General features: G+C 40.4%; 1 protein-coding gene across 7 annotated transcripts in view; it reads left to right on the top strand.

Moving 5' to 3' along the window:
- ERBIN (erbb2 interacting protein) overlaps positions 1-18185 on the top strand; it is a 203181-nt gene that overhangs the window by 147501 nt on the left and 37495 nt on the right. For all 7 annotated transcript variants that reach the window (XM_059725128.1, XM_059725123.1, XM_059725126.1 and 4 more), the window contains 10 exons: positions 2191-2265; positions 2781-2925; positions 3427-3499; positions 5651-5780; positions 6838-6953; positions 8303-8372; positions 9572-9671; positions 15579-15700; positions 16346-16516; positions 17576-17758. In XM_059725128.1, coding sequence (XP_059581111.1) covers positions 2191-2265; positions 2781-2925; positions 3427-3499; positions 5651-5780; positions 6838-6953; positions 8303-8372; positions 9572-9671; positions 15579-15700; positions 16346-16516; positions 17576-17758 — 1185 coding nt within the window. The remainder of the gene's footprint in view (positions 1-2190; positions 2266-2780; positions 2926-3426; positions 3500-5650; positions 5781-6837; positions 6954-8302; positions 8373-9571; positions 9672-15578; positions 15701-16345; positions 16517-17575; positions 17759-18185) is intronic.

Here is an 18185-nt window from a genome sequence, read left to right as displayed (position 1 = left end):
TCAGATCACCCCTGAGCCTGTGCTTTTCTAGGCTAAAGAGCCCCATGGCTCTCACCCTGTCATCATAAGGTCTGTTTTCGTGACCTCTGATCATGCGCATGGCTCTTCTCTGGACTTTCTCAAGCTTCTCCACATCCTTTTTGAATTGTGGGGCCCAAAACTGAGTGCAGTACTCCAGCTGCAGCCTCACCAAGGCTGAGTACAAGGGGAGAATAACGTCCTGGGATTTGCTTGAGAAGCATCTGTGGATGCAAGCCAGCGTTTTGCCGCAGCATCGCATTGAAGGCTCATGTTCATCTTGTGGTCAATGATGACCCCCAAGTCTCTTTCTTCCATAGTGCTAGTCAGCATAGCACTGCCAAGCCTATAAGGATGCTGCAGGTTTTTCCTCCCAAGGTGGAGAGCCTTGCATTTTTCAATGTTAAACACCATCAGGTTCTCGTCTGCCCATTTGCTCAGCCTGTACAGGTCAGCCTGGATCGCCCTCCTGTCTTCAGGTGTGGATGCTTTGCCCCAGAGTTTGGTGTCATCGGTGAACTTGGCTAGTCCGCTTCTGACTCCAGTGTCCAACATTAATGAAGATGTTGAACAATATGGGTCCAAGGACAGAGCTTTGGGGGACCCCACTGGTCACAGGGTACCATGATGATTGACTTCCATCAACCACCGCCCTCTGGGTTGTACCACGGAGCCAATTTCCCAGCCAGTGGATTGTGCTAGACCCAGGGCCACAGTTGGCCAGTTTCACCAAGAGGTGATCATGGGATACCAGATTGAAGGCTTTTTTGAAGTCAAGATATGTGACGTCAATCTCTTCTCCCTTGTCCAGGTGATAGGTCACCTTGTCATAAAAGGAAATGAGATTGGTCAAGCAAGACCTACCCACAACAAACCCATACTGGCTATCCCTCAGGATGTTGGCGTCAGCCAGTCCATTAAGGTTGGCCTGTTTAATAAACTTTTCTAAGACCTTCCCTGGGACAGAGGTCAGGCGGATGGGCCTATAGTTTCTCGGATCCATTTTCCTCCCTTTCTTGACGATAGGCACCACATTGGCCTTCTTCCAGTCTTCGAGCAATACACCAGAGCTCCAGGAGTTCTCAAAGATCCGTTCTCAAAGAGCATGCCTTCCTCAGTGAATAAGATGTGTAACCTATTTGGATTCATGGGGAGTTATACTGATGATTTTATTTTAGGAAACATCTCCTATTAGTACTGATGTGGAGTTCTCAGTTTTATTCCTATGTGTGGATCACCTCTCCTCATGTTTGTTGCGACAGGCATGCACTTCCACTCCAGGGTCACAGTTTGAGAAGTGCTGTACCTAAGTAGGTGTCTAGCAGGGTAAGAGGCAGCATGATCTGGTAGTATCCTGAAGGCATGTCTATGTTACAGTCACTGCTGAGACAACAGAGTAGTGTAGAAATATCCAAAGTAGCTTTAAACTAGCTAGCTGTAGTCTTAGTAGTTACCTAGCCATGGTAGCAGAGAATTCTGTATAAAAAGTACCCAGGGACTTGGGTTTTCACCTTGGACAAGACGCTTCGTTTTCCTGAACCTCTAGTTCTCCTCCTTGGGTTTCCCTTATTGCAGTAATATCTTTTTTGGAGGAAAAAAAGTTTTAAATTTCTGGGATCTATTTTAACTTTAATTTTCATTCATAAGCTTTTTGGCAGATTTACTTGTAAAACCTTATAAAAAAAGCTGCCAGTGGAACAACATTGGTAATTCTATGGACAAAATGCTACATTCTTCATATACAAAGTACAAAACGTAACTGCTGAGCTGCAGCTGGCACCTTTGTCATACACTATTTGTATTTCTTCCCCCCTCCCCCCTCCCTGGCATACCAGCAAGGAACAAAGTATAGTAGAGAAGGCATTACATACATGCTATGTTGAGCAGTATTGCCTCTTTCTTTGGTCTTACATAAACTATTTGTATTTAAATAGAAACAAATTAATAGATTATCTTGCCTTCCTTCTTCCTCCTACTTGGAAGAGTTGTAATACAAGTGCTTAGTTTAAAGTATTTACTTTTTTAATAAAATGTTTTATTTGAGCCATATACACACCCCCTTCTGCTTTCCTGCTGTAACAAAGCAAATCAGTCATTTGCTAAATCAGTTCATTGCTACATTTAAATTTTCTTTCTTTGTATCAGGTTTTTTTAAACTATTTCTTTTAACAGCCTGAAGTACTTGAACAACTGAGTGGGTTAAAGGAATTTTGGATGGATGGTAATAGAATAACACTTATCCCAGGGGTAAGCCTTTCTGATGTTTTAAATGCACTATATTTCATCTCTGCAGTGGTACCTGTCCCATCAATTAACTTGTACATTACAAACTGATATTCATTTTAAACATAACATGAAACCAGGATGTCATGCTCCTGCTTAATTATCGCTTTTGAAAGTTGTCACTAATTTCAAAAAGGAATTTTTGTACTGGAATTCACACGCTGTATTTTATGAGAGCTTATATGAAGACCAATTATTGTATGTCACTTTTTGTTCATCACTTTTTACTTAACCCTCTTACATGTCCAGGAATTAAACTGGGTCTATGTAATGGCTCTCTGATTTCAGTGGGTTAAGGATAGGCCCTCTACATAAAAAGAAATGCTACATTTGATAGCATGATGGATATAGAATACAAGTAGCACAGTAATTCTAATAATGCTTTACTTCTACTGCAGCATAATACTTTAGAGAGAGTTCACTGTCAGCACTACTAGCTTGTTTCCAAGAAGTTAGTATTAACCCTTTTTCCTTTTTAGTTCATAGGCACTTTGAAACAGCTGACCTATTTGGATGTTTCTAAAAACAACATTGAAATGGTTGAAGAAGGAATCTCAGGCTGTGAAAGCTTACAGGATCTGCTGTTATCTAGTAATTCGCTTCAGCAACTGCCAGAATCCATTGGTTTGTATCATCATATAATTAATGCCTTAAAAAATTAAGGTAACTATAGTATAAAATGTTATGGGAAAGGCATAGAAACCCTTGGAACCTGAAGTCAAAACATGGTCTTAAAGCTCTTGTTTTGATAAATATTGAAGCCATGTTAAATAAAAACATAGTGCATAGTTGATTATTGTTTTTATTTTTTTTGGCTATAGAGTTCTTTATTTTGATAAACTTCATAAATGAATGAGAAAGTATTGACTTGATTTACTTGACTAGAAACTGGAGATTTATATCTTCTGTATAACTGACTGACGTGTTAAGATGAAAAGAAAGCACCATAAACTCAGCTGCTTATTTCTTAAGGAGATGCATATCACACATCTCTTGACAGTTCATGAGTACAGCAGCCAGTGTGCCATGCCAGTAATTCTTTTTCTTGACTAAAGCTTTATTTTGTAAATATCATATTTTTCTTACCTAAATGCCCATTTTTATTAGATTTTCATTTTATAACAGGTTCACTAAAGAAAGTAACAACACTTAAAATTGACGAAAACCAGTTAATGTATTTGCCAGACTCCATAGGAGGGTAGGTATTTCACCTGAATAAAGCTTTGTCTTGCTTTTCTGCAAGTTCTTCATTAACATTGACCTACTCTAGGGTAGCATAGTGCCTGTCTCTGCTTGATATGAATTCTGCCACTGAATATCCTTCTACTATCCTAGAAGTGTAAATCAGTTTTCTTGATTTAATGGCTTGCTTTTAATGTAGTTTAACCAAAAGCTTTCACATCTAACACCACTTTTTTGTATTTCTAAGGGGCTGTTTCCTGCAGAAATTGAGGCATCCATACACATTGTGTAGTGGAGGATAGAATAATGCAGACATGTTTACTAAAAATACTGTTAAACTAAACCAGTGGTGCTCATGGTTTGGCCCCTGGCAGACCAGTCCATGGGCTGAATTTGATTCCATACAACGCCCTGCATTCCAGGATGGCCTTGGGGGCTCCATGCTGCTTCCTTGTGGCTGGTGTCTGATCCTGGCTGGACTGGGGCAGCTCAGGGTCCCTGGAACCCAATCCTGAAGGTGGGGGTGTCATGGAACTCCTTACTACCCAAATTGGCCTTGGGGCCCTGTGATGCCTCCACCTGGCTGGACAGGTGTGGCATGGGGCCCCAGGACCTGATCCTGGCCAGGCAGGAGCTGTGTGGGTCCCCAGGACCCAATTTAGCTGGGCAGAGGAGGCTCAGGACACCATGCTGCCCTAGGCAGACTGGAATCAGGTTCTGGGGGCCCCATTACACTCCAGCACACTGGAATCAGGCCCTGAACACCTGATCTAACACGTGGGGCCACAGCCCCAAGGGCTTCCCAGTGATCCATGGTGAGTCCTGTAGGCCAAATGATATAGTGCCAGGGTTTGACAACCCCTGAACTAAACTGTTGTAATGGAGCATGTTGCACGGAGATCTGTTTCATAGTTTTGGTTATGTGAGTTAGATATCGTTAGATATGTGAGAGTGAGATAAACACTCCAGCTACTATCATATAATTTTTTAGCAATGAATAATCTCAAATACCACATATTTGTATGTTCTATTTTGGCAGTGGGATACAATTTTTTCCCTACCATTATATGAAACTTACTGACCAGATTGTTTGAGTGAAGCCATTTTTATTATCATCCTCTGATATTTACAATTTTTACCACAAAAATAAAAAATAATAAAAATAATTGGTTCAAAGTTTAAATACTGTAGACATTATTTTATTTCAAATAAGTCTATTTAAAGTTTTAGGGGTATTGGTTGTAGCTGTGTCGATTTAAGGACATAGGCAGACCAGGTTCTCTGGGTAAATCTGATATCTTTTATTCGACCAACTAAAAAGCTGCAAGCATTCTATGAATCTACTTTTATGGAACTTGTTAAATTATGCTTGCTCACCAGAATTCATGTTTGATGCTTCAGTGCAAATGTCTCTATCCTTGTTAAACTATTAAAAATATCTTCATCCTTTACCCATTAATGGAGCTAGGACTGTCTCCTGGTTCTGGCACTCTTACCTGGAATAGTTCTATTATTTGGTAGGAACAACTCCAGTATGATCCAATGCTAAAAAATCTAAAGTAGGGTAGCAGTGTCCTTAGCTCAGATTTAAAGCTACATTGAAAGGACTGTGTTGGCATAGGAAGGATTGAAGAAGTGAAATGGAAATTCTCAGTGGTGGCATAGAACAAAGAGCAATGATCTCAAGTTGCCACAAGGGAGGTTTACGCTAGATATTAGGAAGAGCTTTCTCACTAGGAAGTAGTAAAGTACTGCAGTAGCTTATGCGGAGAGGTGGTAGAATTTCCATCTTTGGAGATTTTTAAGGCTCAATTAGACCAAGCTTTGGCTGGGATGATCTAGTTGAGGCTGGTCCTGTTTTGAGCAGGGGATTGGACTAGACGGCCTCCTGGGGTTCCTTTCAACCCTAATTTACTATGATTCTAAATAGCTAAGAGTAATTTCTGCTTTGGCTTGATTTGGGAGAATTCATGAAAATTAGTGTTCAAGGAAGTATTTGATCATTTTAATGCTTATTTTATGCTGCCAAAACATTTAAGTTCCAATCATAAATGTAATTCCAAATGAATGTGATCTTGTATGCAACATTTTAATATTTGTTTTTAAACTGGTATGCTTATTTAAATACAATATAGGTTTGATATTTTTAATTTCTTTAACTTTTTAGATTAATATCAGTAGAAGAACTGGATTGTAGTTTCAATGAGATTGAAACTTTGCCTTCGTCTATTGGGCAGCTCACAAACATACGGACCTTTGCTGCAGATCATAATTTTTTAACGCAGTTGCCACCAGAGGTATATTTTTACTCGGAGCCAATTATAATAGTTTGATTTCCTCAGTATTAAATGTAAACATAATTCCACTTTGTTTTATGTGGATCCAAGGTGGTCGATTTTGAGCAAACTTTCTAATATTCCTTTAAAATGTAATTTTTGCATGCGTGCATGCATATACACAGGCTTTGAAGTATTGAAATCAAATGCTAAAATAGTTTTAAGACAAGCTATTTATTTGCAGAAGAAGTATTTAAGTTGTTTGATTGAAGATCCCATTTACTTGTATACCACAAGTACCTTCTCCTTCCCCCTCCCATTTAGGCTTCCGAAATCAGGATGTGTGTCTTAAGTAGCAAACCTGGTTTTTCTCTTCTGGAATAGAAGCAGGACAAAGCTGTGTTCTAATGGCTGCCATTTCTTTTTTGGCTTAGTAAGCAGCAGGGGAGAACCTGTGTTATAAACCTCTTATAGCTAATACAGGCTATGTATTTTAGTTTGTGCCTGAATAAGCAATTGAGCTGGCTCAGAGCAACTGAGCTGCTGCGGGCAGTCTATAATACCTTGCTGAGGCCTGTGGTGTGAAACATTTCATTGTTTAAAGGAAATTAAATAAATATTTACAGTGAAAAAGCAACAGTCTTTTACTGTCCTTGCAAAGGTCTGGGGCCCAGCCTTGTTGGTGCCCCTGCTATACCAGGAATTTCCTGCCATCTCACCCAGAAGGTCTCCTGGGATGCCACACTTCCTGGATGCTCTTGTATTTCCAGGAGGACTTATTTTGTCACACAGGCAGCTATAACTCTGGGGAAAAAAAAAACCTTTTTTCCCTACATTTTGTTTTCCCACAAGGTGCATGACTTATCTGGGGGCATGTGGTATGCAAGAAAATACAGTAGAGAGAGAATTGTTTTTAGTATATACCATAATGGCATATTCTTTTTTATATTTAAGACTACATGTGATTAAATGAAATAATATATGCAGAAATAATTTTGATACTAAATGTAATCTAAAACATTGTGAATATTAGTACATATAGAGTAATTAAATTGAATAATCATATTTATTTTTTCAGATTGGAAACTGGAAACATGTAACGGTACTATTTCTGCATTCTAACAAGCTTGAATTTCTGCCTGAGGAAATGGGTGATATGCAAAAATTAAAAGTCGTCAATCTAAGTGACAATAGGTTTGTGAATTGCAATAATTTATGTAGGTATTATACAAAAAGCAAAAGCATTGATTAGAGGCATAGCTAGGAATGTAAATTTTATGCGTCTCTGAATTTAAGTATTGAAACATTTTGTACAAAATGTACTAATATTTTGTCCACTCCTCAAATTATTATGATTTGGGGTGGGGGTGTCTTTTTCTTCAGAAATTTAAAATAACACTTTTAATTAGTATTTTATCTGTTATGGTTCTATTCTTACTGATTTTTTTTGGTGCGTCTAGACTTGGTTGGTTTTGGTTTTTTTACTAGCTTCAGTAATTTTTCTCCGTCGCTGCAGTATGAGTAGTAACTCACTGCTGTACAGTTTTTTGCTATTAGGTTCCATGAGCTGCTCATGAATCCAGCAGTACCCTATAATTGTAAAGTCAGAATTATTTTTAATGGGCTTCATGGCTTTACCTCATTTGCGAGTTTATTAACCTTTACTGTTTTCGGAGTTTGATATTGATATTTTAAAAAATGTATCTTTCTGCTAAACCTTGAATGGCATGGCCACAGGACACACTCTGTTATTACAGTATTGTGAAATGTATCTTTCATTTTACTTGCACTGATCAGTAACATTCCAACAAAAACAGCAAGAAAAATCTTTGAAATTGAAACATATTGAAGAGACAGGCTTATTTTTGAGCAAGGTACAGCTTGAATAGAACTTTAACAGCTTGTTTGTCCAGCTGCTTGACAACCTTATGATGCAGAATGGTCCTCAGAGTGAGGGGACCCTAGCATTTTCCAAGTTCTGAGACTTAAGGGTAGCCACCTGCAACTCCAATACTTTTCATGGAAATTTTGGGGTTTCATTCCTAATTGAAAAGAAACTAAATATTAAAATGATCCAGAAATACCTTTGGGGTTTGCCTACTCTCTCTTTCTCTCCTTCTCTGTTTATAAGTGTTTTCTTAACTTGTGTTAAAAGAGCAGGTGGACAAGTAACTTTGGTTTTAATTTGCATTAGCAATTCAAGTTCAAACAAAAGATTTTCTGTAGGTGTGCCCTTTTGTTACTAAACTAAATTAAAATCCTGGTTACTTTGTCTTCGTTACTAATTTAACTCGATTGGCAAACCCATGTTAAGAACGTACATTCAGACATACTCTCTCTGCACAGCACTAGCATTTAATTTAAATTAATGCTTGTGCCTCAAGTCGTTACCCATTTATTTGTCTGACAGCAGTTTCTTTAAATGTTTTGCAAGCTTGTTAAAGAAAACAAATAAGGCATTGTTTGTGAATAGGCCATTAGTTGTGGTACCCATGCTCAGATTACATTTTCTCATTGTAAATAGTCATTTGTTTCTTTCACAGACTGAAGAATTTGCCCTTTAGCTTTACAAAGTTGCAACAGCTGACTGCTATGTGGCTATCAGACAATCAGGTGAACAGATTTTTTTAAAAATATATTTGGATAATTGGATCTTGCTGAAGTTGTTCCTAAGAGATAAAGATAATTTCTGGAGTTATCGGCTACATAAAAAGTGATTTTTCTGTGTATACACATATACCACCTTGGTGTTTACATTTTGTCAACTCCCATTAACTAAACAGCATTGTGTCCACTAGAGTGGAAGACTTAAATTCCAAGCAAACCCTCAGTGCCAGAGCAGATAATGTCAGGTTTTGTGCACACGGAGAAGATGGGGTCATAACTTAGAGCATGCTAACTGCTCTGCATTATTCCTCATCTGTAAATTTAGGATCACTTCCTTTTCTACTTGTTTCTTCAGGGAATTCAGCATGCTGGAATAGATCCCACTTAGATGTCAGTTAAGTAGAACAGCACCTGGTCCTTGGTATTTACTTTAGTGTAAGTCTGCTTAGTCAACATTTTGCTTACTAAGAGCATCCATGTGGAACATTCATACAGAGTAGCTGATAAGCCATAAATTCACTACCTAGCTTACTATACTCTATCTTCCCTGTGTAGTCATGTCTTCTGTACTGAACCAGTATGTAGAGTGGTATACTAAGGAGTATCAGTAGATGCAATATTTCTGCCTTCAAGATCCCTGCACTCTTGTTAGAGAAGGGTGCTGAACTAGGTGTCTTGATCAAATTCTTGTGTATAAAATTGTTCTATGTATATATATTTCCCCTGTGGTTTTAAATAGATGAAGTCTGTTCCATGTGGAATAATCTGAGACTATGAAATATCCTGGAATGAAACCATATATTTTCCTGTACAGATTTCCAGTATTTTGTCAATATTGAAGAGACTGTTATATATAACTTGTGTTCACAAAATTCCCAAGCCAGCATTATAAAATGTATACTTTTTGGTGAAGGAGGCAAGGATTTTCTTAGGGTGGTATCTTTTATTGGTCCAGCTGCAGAGTTGGGACTGAGTTCAACAAGCTTCTGAATGCAAGACATTTTTCATCCATACTTCTTTGATATAACTTTTACTTGCATAGCTTTTAAACATTCTTCAGAGAACAATATATAGGAGTTAACGTCAGACAGTTTATATCTTCAGAATTATACTTTGTATTGTGCGGGTAAATAGCAGGGATTTACCTATTTTATATCCTATTTACCCATTATTTGTGTGTATTCTTTTGATTTTTGCTTTTTCAGTCTAAAGCGCTAATTCCCCTTCAAAAAGAACTTGATCCAGAGACACAGAAAACAGTGCTTACAAATTATATGTTCCCTCAGCAACCAAGGAACGAAGATGGTAAGAATTTCTGAAACACCCTTTCTAAGTAGTTGGGCTAATGTTTTCCATACTAGGTATCTGTACCAAACTGAATGTTTACGAAAATTTCAACCAAAATAGTTTAGTTACTTCTGAAAACATGATTATGGGAAAATGTATTTTTTCCATACAAAAAAAAATCTTAGAACTATTAATTGCAGAAACTCTACAGTCAGTATGCTTATGAGCAATGACACGACATTTTGCATTGAGTGGTCATTGTGTGAGGTATTTGCTGTCTCTTATTCTCAAGAAAAAACACTCATTGGGCTATGTAATAGGATCTTGAAAATTGCTGTTTTCAGAAGGCTCTTCTCAGACCCTCACAGCTGAAATCCCCAAAGGTTCCATCCATGCTGAGCATCATGCAGCCCCTAGATCAGAGCACCAGAGACTGTACTAGTACTCTCCCTGCAAAAATGCTGAGCATGCTCCAGGCAGGGCTAGAGGAGCTCCATAGGATTGCTGTGACCTAAGTGGTCTGGGCACTGGCAGAGACAGACAATCTTAGGTTTAAAATGATTATGGCTGATTGCCAGGTGACATGGTGGAGGAAAATGTGGTAAGTGCTGGACCAGGTATAAGCATGAGAGCAAGGGTAGATTGGAAGGAGTCTCAGGTCAGATGGAAATCACTGGGACTGGTTGGTCAAAAAAACTAGAACTGTGAGTTGGGAAGGGAAATAGGGGAGAAGATTGAGGAAGCTGCTAAAATGAGATGAAGACCTGGGGAGATTGGGATTGAAAATCACTAAAGAGAGTGTTTGGAACATATCTGATGAGAACCCGAGATATAAGGAGAGAACTAGAACTGGCAAAGTCAAATACTCCAAACTTAGAAAATGCTAGAGTTAAAGCTGTCTGTGCACCATATGTCTTTTCCCTTGTGGTATACAGGAGTCTTTCATCAGCAACCTTCATTCAGGAATTTCCTAACTTTTGATTGGTTGATATTGCAACCTTGATATTATTCCTTTAAATGGCATTAGCAGGTATATTACATATTGCTGTGATTCTCAGCTCATTCAAAACATGGTCATAAGAACATAAGAATTGCCATTTATGGGTCAGACCAGTATCCTGTGTCACACAGTGGCCATAGAGTGGATGCTGAAAGGGAGAGTGAACTGGGTATGACCGGGGTGTAGGTTGTAGCTGTGTAGCAAACAAGCACCGAACCTCGCCAACCTCATCACCAGAAGCAAACTTCCTCAAGCCCAGAACACACCAAAAGGATCCAGACCGTGCCATGACAAGAAATGCAAAACCTGCCAACACATCTCCACCACCCCCACAATTACTACACCCCACAACAGAGCCATCAGCATCCCTGGATCTTACAGCTGCACCTCCAGAAATGTAATATACCTCATCCAATGCACCAAATGCCCTGATGGGCTTCTGAGTGGTTTAAGAATACAGGCCCAAAGATATTACTGACCTTATACACTTAATCCTCACACACAGTTTCACTTTTAATAATCAACACTTCCTCCAGATGATGGGAACAGCTGTGGGCACTAAAATGGCCCCACAGTATGCCAACCTTTTTATGACCCACCTGGAAGAAGACTTCCTCAAGAACTGCACCATCAAACCCTTGCTATACTTAAGATACATCGATGACATCTTCATCATTTGGACTGAAAACCTACAATCTCTGATTGAGTTCCATCAGAAATTCAACAATCACCATCCCTCCATCCGACTTTCTTTAAAATACTCCAGCACCAACATCTCCATTTTAGACACAATGATCAGTATCCAGAAGGGTAAAATACAGACCACAGTATACAAGAAACCAACAGACCAGCATACATATCTGCACAGAACCAGCAATCACCCTAAACACACCAAAAAAGCTGTGATGTACAGCCAAGCCCTCGGATACCACCGCGTTTGTACTGAAGACACCCGGGATTGCCACCTCACCAATCTTAAAAAGGCTTTCACCCAACAAGGTGAAACCTGCCAACACATCTCCACTACCCCAATTACTACACCCCACAACACAGCCATCAGCATCCCTGGATCTTACAGCTGCACCTCCAGAAATGTAATATATCTCATCCAATGCACCAAATGCCCTGATGGAAAATACGTAGGAGAGACCAAACAACAACTGCGCACCAGAATGAACGCACACTGGAAATCTATCAAAGACAGAAATACCCAATTACCGGTGGGGGCACATTTCTCACAGGAGGGCCACTCTCCCTCTAATCTCTCAGTCCTGATCCTCAAGGGAAACTTACACAACACTTCCCAGAGACGAGCCTATGAGCTCCATTTCATCAACCTGCTGGATACTAGAGATCATGAACTAAACATAGACATTGGATTTTTGATACATAACAATCTGCCTGGCAACTGACTCCCCAGCCCAGCCCAGCCTCTGGCTTGTTTACTTTTCATTCCATCCAGGAAGAGCACACACCAACTGCTGAAACTTCCTTAGCCTGACGAAGGGTTTTTGAACTCGAAAGCTTGCTTAATAACTATTTTCCAACTATTTGGGTTCGTCTAATAAAAGATATCAAATTCACCCAAGGAACCTTGTCTGCCTATGTCCTGAGACCAACATGGCTACAACCTACACCCCTACTTAAAAATCAAAAGAATTTTTTTTCTAAAAAATAAAAGAAAATTAGATTTTTCGTATTTGTTTTGCTTAATTCTGAATCTTTTTTGTTTATGCTCCAGCTGTTCTCTAGCATTAAGACTAGAAACTTAATTTTTATATTATGCCATACTGCTCCTTTCAACAGGTAGAGTGGTAAAATGACCACTTACTATGAGACTTAAGGTAGTCATGAGAATTTGCAACAGTGGATATTGCATATTAAAAATTGAGGAAATATTTGTGGCAATTAACATTTTGGTGGCAAAATTGTATGTTTCAGTGTGCAAGTGTCTGCTTACATTAAAGAGTAGCAGTCAGAAAAGTGACTAAAAATGGCAACTTCCTACTCAACAAACCCATTTGCTCTATATTAGTAGTCATGTTTAGAGCCTTCAAAGCCCTTACTGTATTCTGTGACCATGTGATGCAGGATTTTGTGAAGGAGGTGCAGGAGCAGTGACTGGCATTGCAGTGGCAGCTCTACTCTTTACGGGATCTCAGGCTATAGGTGGTCTGGCCCAATGCATAGGCCACCAAAGGATGCCATGGGCTGGGTCAGAATTCAGGTGCCAAATTGCCAGGGTCAGGCTCTGGGGATCAGCTGCTGAGTTACCAAATTAATGGGACAGTCCAGAGGACAAAGTCTGAGAACAGGAGGCTGGGGCAAGAAGCAGATGCACAGGGACATTTAAGGTCAGAGTATAGAAACAAGCCAAAACCAGGGTCAGGAACTTGGGAAGCCAGAGAGTGCTGGAGCTGGGAGTGCTGGAGCAGACTGGGTCAAACTGTTGGCTGGCCTGGAAGCTGCTGCCACAGGTGGGAATAAATGGGGAGACTGAGAACTTCCAATCAGGAAAACAGCTGGTTAACTTGCTGTGGCAGAGCTTGTTAGCCAGAGACCCAAAACAGGTAGGGATGCCTATGCAATAGCCCAGGTTGGGCTACTTGCCAAGGTCCCTGCCACTCCTTGCTCCCAGCTTCCCCCAGTCTTTGGGCAGACGGACCGTATTGTGGCAACAGCAGTCCCCAAATCAGATAAGAATCCTATGCTTTGCCACCCCATGCCTTCCCCACCATGTGCTCAGCATCACATTGCATCCCCTGCCCCTTCTGCTGTTGTCCTGGTGGGGAGGGAGGGCTCCAGAGCCATTTCTACCCTGCTCCAGCCAGGCTTAGGAGGGTGCAGTAGTAGGCAGGTTTCTCTTCCTTGCCTGGTGTCCCCGGGTGTTCCCTGCAAGCCAGCAAGTGCAAGGTGGAGAACCCTCCCTGCACTGCCACTGCTGCTCCCTGCTGAGTCTGGCTGCAGCTGCCCTGAAGCCCTCTCCGCTGTGAAATGAATTGGGAGATTTGTGATTGGAAAGACTTGTGGAAAGGGGGTTCCAGAACCGTTGGTGCTGGGCTCAGCAGGAAGTGGCAGTGGTGGCAACAGATAGGTTTACTTGTCCTGGGCCTGCTCCTGGGCTGGCAGGGAACACCAGGGGACTGGCAGGGACAAGGAACCCACCCGCTGCTGCCATTGCTGCTGCTGTTCCTGGCTGGAGCAGGACAAGAGTGACTCTGGAACCTCTCTCACCCTGACCAGCTGGGGACAGCAGCAATGGGCAGGCAGGGAAGGGGATGTGCTGAGAATGGAGGGGGAAAGGGTAGGAGGTGGGGATTACCTGATTTTGGACCTTAAGTAAAAATAGTCCCTGCTCCTGCAGTATAGTAAAGAAGGTGGGTGCAGCTGTGGCACTGCACCCCTCTGGATTCGCCTGTCTGTGACTATACATTTATTACTAAAATAAATGTAAAAATGGCATTGATTCTGTCTGTATTAGGATCCTTTTTTTCCCACTTCTGCCTGTTTGGCAAGTCTTTTGCTAGTGATGTTAAGCTCGATTCAAAGGGCATGCACTTTTTTTCAAATAGGAACGGTCTATGTAATATTCTGTGGTTTAGCTCAGAGGAGTTCACAAGAGACTTCTCTTTGACTGGGATCAACATCAAAAATAGAAAGTTTTTAAAAAAAGTATGTTGAATTCAAAAGGTTAATTTAGTGGGGGAGGGAAATGTTTATGTAATAATGTACTTAAAATTTAGATAAGATCAGTTGAATTCTTGTTCAAAGTTAGCCTTCCTGAAATGTCAGAAGGTTGCCTTTTTGTTTAAAAATGTGCCTTTAATACATGGAACTCTTTGGAATGTCATTTAATTTAGACATTGTTGCTAGCATAACAACCGTGAGAAATAGTTTTAGTCTATATGTACAAACCTCTTCGCTGTTGTTGTGATATGTAAGAATGCGGGGGAGGGCTGGGGTGGTGTAGGGTGCTAAGGTGCATGGTTGGCAGCCCAGACTTCACAAGTTTGAGGCCATAGCAGAAGTGCTTATGGCGTGGCCTGTCAGATTCCAGCAAATTTGTGAATTCTACTAAGTACTTTGTCACAAGGACATGAAAGAAAAGGAAGAATGCAGGCATTGGCGATGCATAGGGGGTGCACCCTGGCTGCCAACACTACTGCGGCTGCCTGCGGGAGCTCCCTACTCACTGCCGCCATGCCCTCACCACCGCCACCTGCGGGAGCTCGCTGTGCTCCCCCAGCCCCTAGGGACATGAGTTGTTCATGAATGCAGGGGATTTTTGTAGTACAGAATGATGTGTTAATATAATAATTTCCATGTGCAATGTCTGTCATTTAAACCATGCTACAATGAGTAGCAGTAATAACATAATCTAAATGTTGTTTTCTTCTCCCTAGCAATAATGGGAGACTTTGTAAAGCTCTGTTCATAATTTGCATAACCCCTGCTTAGCAATATGCCTACCTTAAACTTAGGTTTTTCTTTTTTTCCTTTTTAAAGAAACTTGCATGGTGCAGGTGTTTGACAGATAAGGCTTGTACAGCTCCAGTAATGAACAATTTAAGTGAAATCTATTTAGCATTTCCATATCAGTTTGTAGTAGACCATACTGCAAAATGGGGCTGCATAATTTTTACAGTTGGCTGCTCAGGAGAGTTACAGCTGTGAGAGTGCTCAGACTGAAATATGGTGCTTGGTAGTTTTTCTTTCCTGTTTAGATTAAGGCTGAAATTGTCACTGTTAGCAGAATACTAGCAAGTACATAATGCAGTAACTCACTGTGTAGCTGGCCTTCATTTTCAGTCACTGCTAGTCATTTATGTTCACAAATAGGTGCAAAGGCATAAACCTGCCCCTAATAAAAAAAGTTTTTCATGGGATTTAATGTGTCTTATATTTACTACTACTTTTTTTTTAAGTTATGTTCATATCAGATAATGAAAGTTTCAATCCCTCCTTGTGGGAGGAACAGAGAAAACAGCGAGCCCAAGTGGCATTTGAATGTGATGAAGACAAAGATGAAAGAGAGGCACCACCCAGGGTCAGTATTCTCAACTCTGTTTTAAATTGTCATTCCTTTTTCTGTCTCTTCCTCTCTTTTCTGCAGCTCTGGCTGCAGAACTCTGTCTGCATTGATTAGCAATCAGCTAATTAAGTGCTGCCTCTGTGGCTTCCTTTAAATGTATGCTACCATTTAAAGAGGCAGGATTGGGCATGCTTCTAGGCAGTACATCAGGGATTGGCAGCCAGATTTAGCCCATAGACTTATTGGCTCCAGTCCGCAGACCCAGGGGGCTTTGCCTGAGCCTCACCACAGTCATATGGTGAGGGGTTTTGCCTACACGATGCAGTTGGATCAGTGGAGAGTATTGACAACAGGGTCTTCAGCCATACCACAGCTGGATAGCAAGTAGAAACAGTGGTGGCAGCAGCTGCCAGGTCCTAGAGCTCAGACCCAAACTGGGTAATTTTGTCCCACTGCTACAAAATGGTTGCCAATTGCTGCAGTAACACAATAAAGTTGTGCTTTTGGGAGCTGGGACATTCAGCTTCAGCATTCCAGCATTTATTTAAATATGCTCAAATGGCTAAATAGGTGTCCAGCACTTCTTAAAATTGCTTTATGTCCAACTCAAACCCTATTTAATATTTGTTTTAATTGTTGTTTGTTTCCATGGTTACAAAGGAGGGTAATCTGAAGAGGTATCCAACACCATATCCTGATGAACTGAAGAATATGGTCAAAACAGTTCAAACAATTGTGCATAGACTGAAAGATGAAGAAACTGCTGAAGATGTTGGCAGAGAGTCAAACAAAGAAGGCCAGCAAGTTTCGGTAAAAGACATGGGTGTAAAGGTTAGAATCAATATCTTCTTCCAGTTTTAGCAGAAATTCAAAAGTTCTGAGACATAGACTTAATCCTTCTAATTCAGCGTTTTTTCTTAAAATATTTCAATGAGAAAAATTTCAAATTAAAGAACAGAACTTTTGATATGTAGCATTTTAAAGAGCCAGCCAAATGGTTGGTTTGTGGCTGTTGCCCTCTGAGTCTAGGGAGCACTCAGCCCAATAGAAGTTGGGCATATCACAATTAGAATTTGATCCCCATAAAGTTATCTCCAGAACCTCTAGGCATCTGTTGCCTGCTCATCCTTAAGTTGGAGCTCAGAGGACTTGGATTTTCCCCTTTCTGACCACAGTGTTTATAGGAGGAGTTAGAAAGGCAACATTAGGGAGGTATGTAGTAGATTATTTTTGGTAGATGCATGTTGAATTAGATGGGTAGTGAAGTGGAAGAACATTGTTGATAGCTGCTTGTGTGTGTCAGTTTACCTGTTTCCTTGTCCAACATTTCAGATCGTAATTTTAGGCATGTATTCAGTGTGCTCTGGTTGTACCATTTTTTACTTTTTTCACTCCCAACCTGGAAATACGTTAGTGAAGATGCTCCAGGGCATCCATCTACAGCCTTGTAAACGTGCTAGAGGCCAGTGTTTTGAAAGCCACTACAGAGAGACACTGTGGAGCATCTTCACATGCGTATTTCTGGTTTTAGAGTGTTTAAGTGGGGAGGTGAGATGTGTTTGAGAGTAGCCTGGCCAATACATGCTGCCACACCTAATGGTGTCTTAGCCCCAATGCTGCCACACCTAATGGTGTCTTAGCCCCAAAAGGACAGTAATAAAATAAGCCTATAGAAAATAAGTGTTACAATTGGATAAGAAAATGAAGCCAAGATAGTGTTTGTTTGTTTTTGCATTTGCTTCAGAGTTGAAAGTATTTTAGACCTTGAGCTGGTCAGTGCATAGTTTTCCCAAGATATAAACTGCTAGTTCTAATTTAAAAAACCCACATTAAATGTATAAACTGTTCATGGTTGTTTCCCTGCTAATCTTTTGTTTTTAACTGCTGTAGACTTCAGAAGCTGCTCCGGCAAAGGGCAAAACAGAAGACAGAAAGCAATATTCTATGGGAAACTGTGTGCAGAAGCCCACTGAACCAGAAGCTGAGCACAACACTGGAAATTCACCGATGACTGCGCATGTTAAAACCTTGAAGAACATAAAAACAATAGTCAACCATGAAGACATGCTTGAGGTACAGCATTGTGATGCACAACCCAGCAGTCAGAGCTTTGTTAGTGTCTTATCAAATTTCTTCCTCTGAAAGCTAGTAATGGAAAATTAAATTGACAGTAGCAGAAAATGTCTAACCTGTAGTGCTGTGAAACATGTACCTGCTTTTTAACAACGTAACATAGTTTTTCTCAGATATAAGAGTTTTTAAATGTGTTTTTATTTTTGTGCATTTCATGTGAAACTAATTGAATTGGGATGGGGGAGGATAAAATCTGATTTAAATGTGATAAAGCCCAGTTATTTAAACAGTTCAAAATATATATCATATCTTTGCTGGAGCCACCCTTGGGAATTAGTCAGCTCTCTACTTTCCCACTAGCATGTCCCTCATTCTGACAAGACACTGAAGTGGTTTCTAGAAATGTTGTTATTTTTTGAAATTTTCC

This window comes from Alligator mississippiensis, chromosome 3 (assembly GCF_030867095.1).
Source record: "Alligator mississippiensis isolate rAllMis1 chromosome 3, rAllMis1, whole genome shotgun sequence".
Lineage (NCBI taxonomy): Eukaryota > Metazoa > Chordata > Crocodylia > Alligatoridae > Alligator > Alligator mississippiensis.
This window is presented reverse-complemented; position numbering and strand designations above follow the sequence as displayed.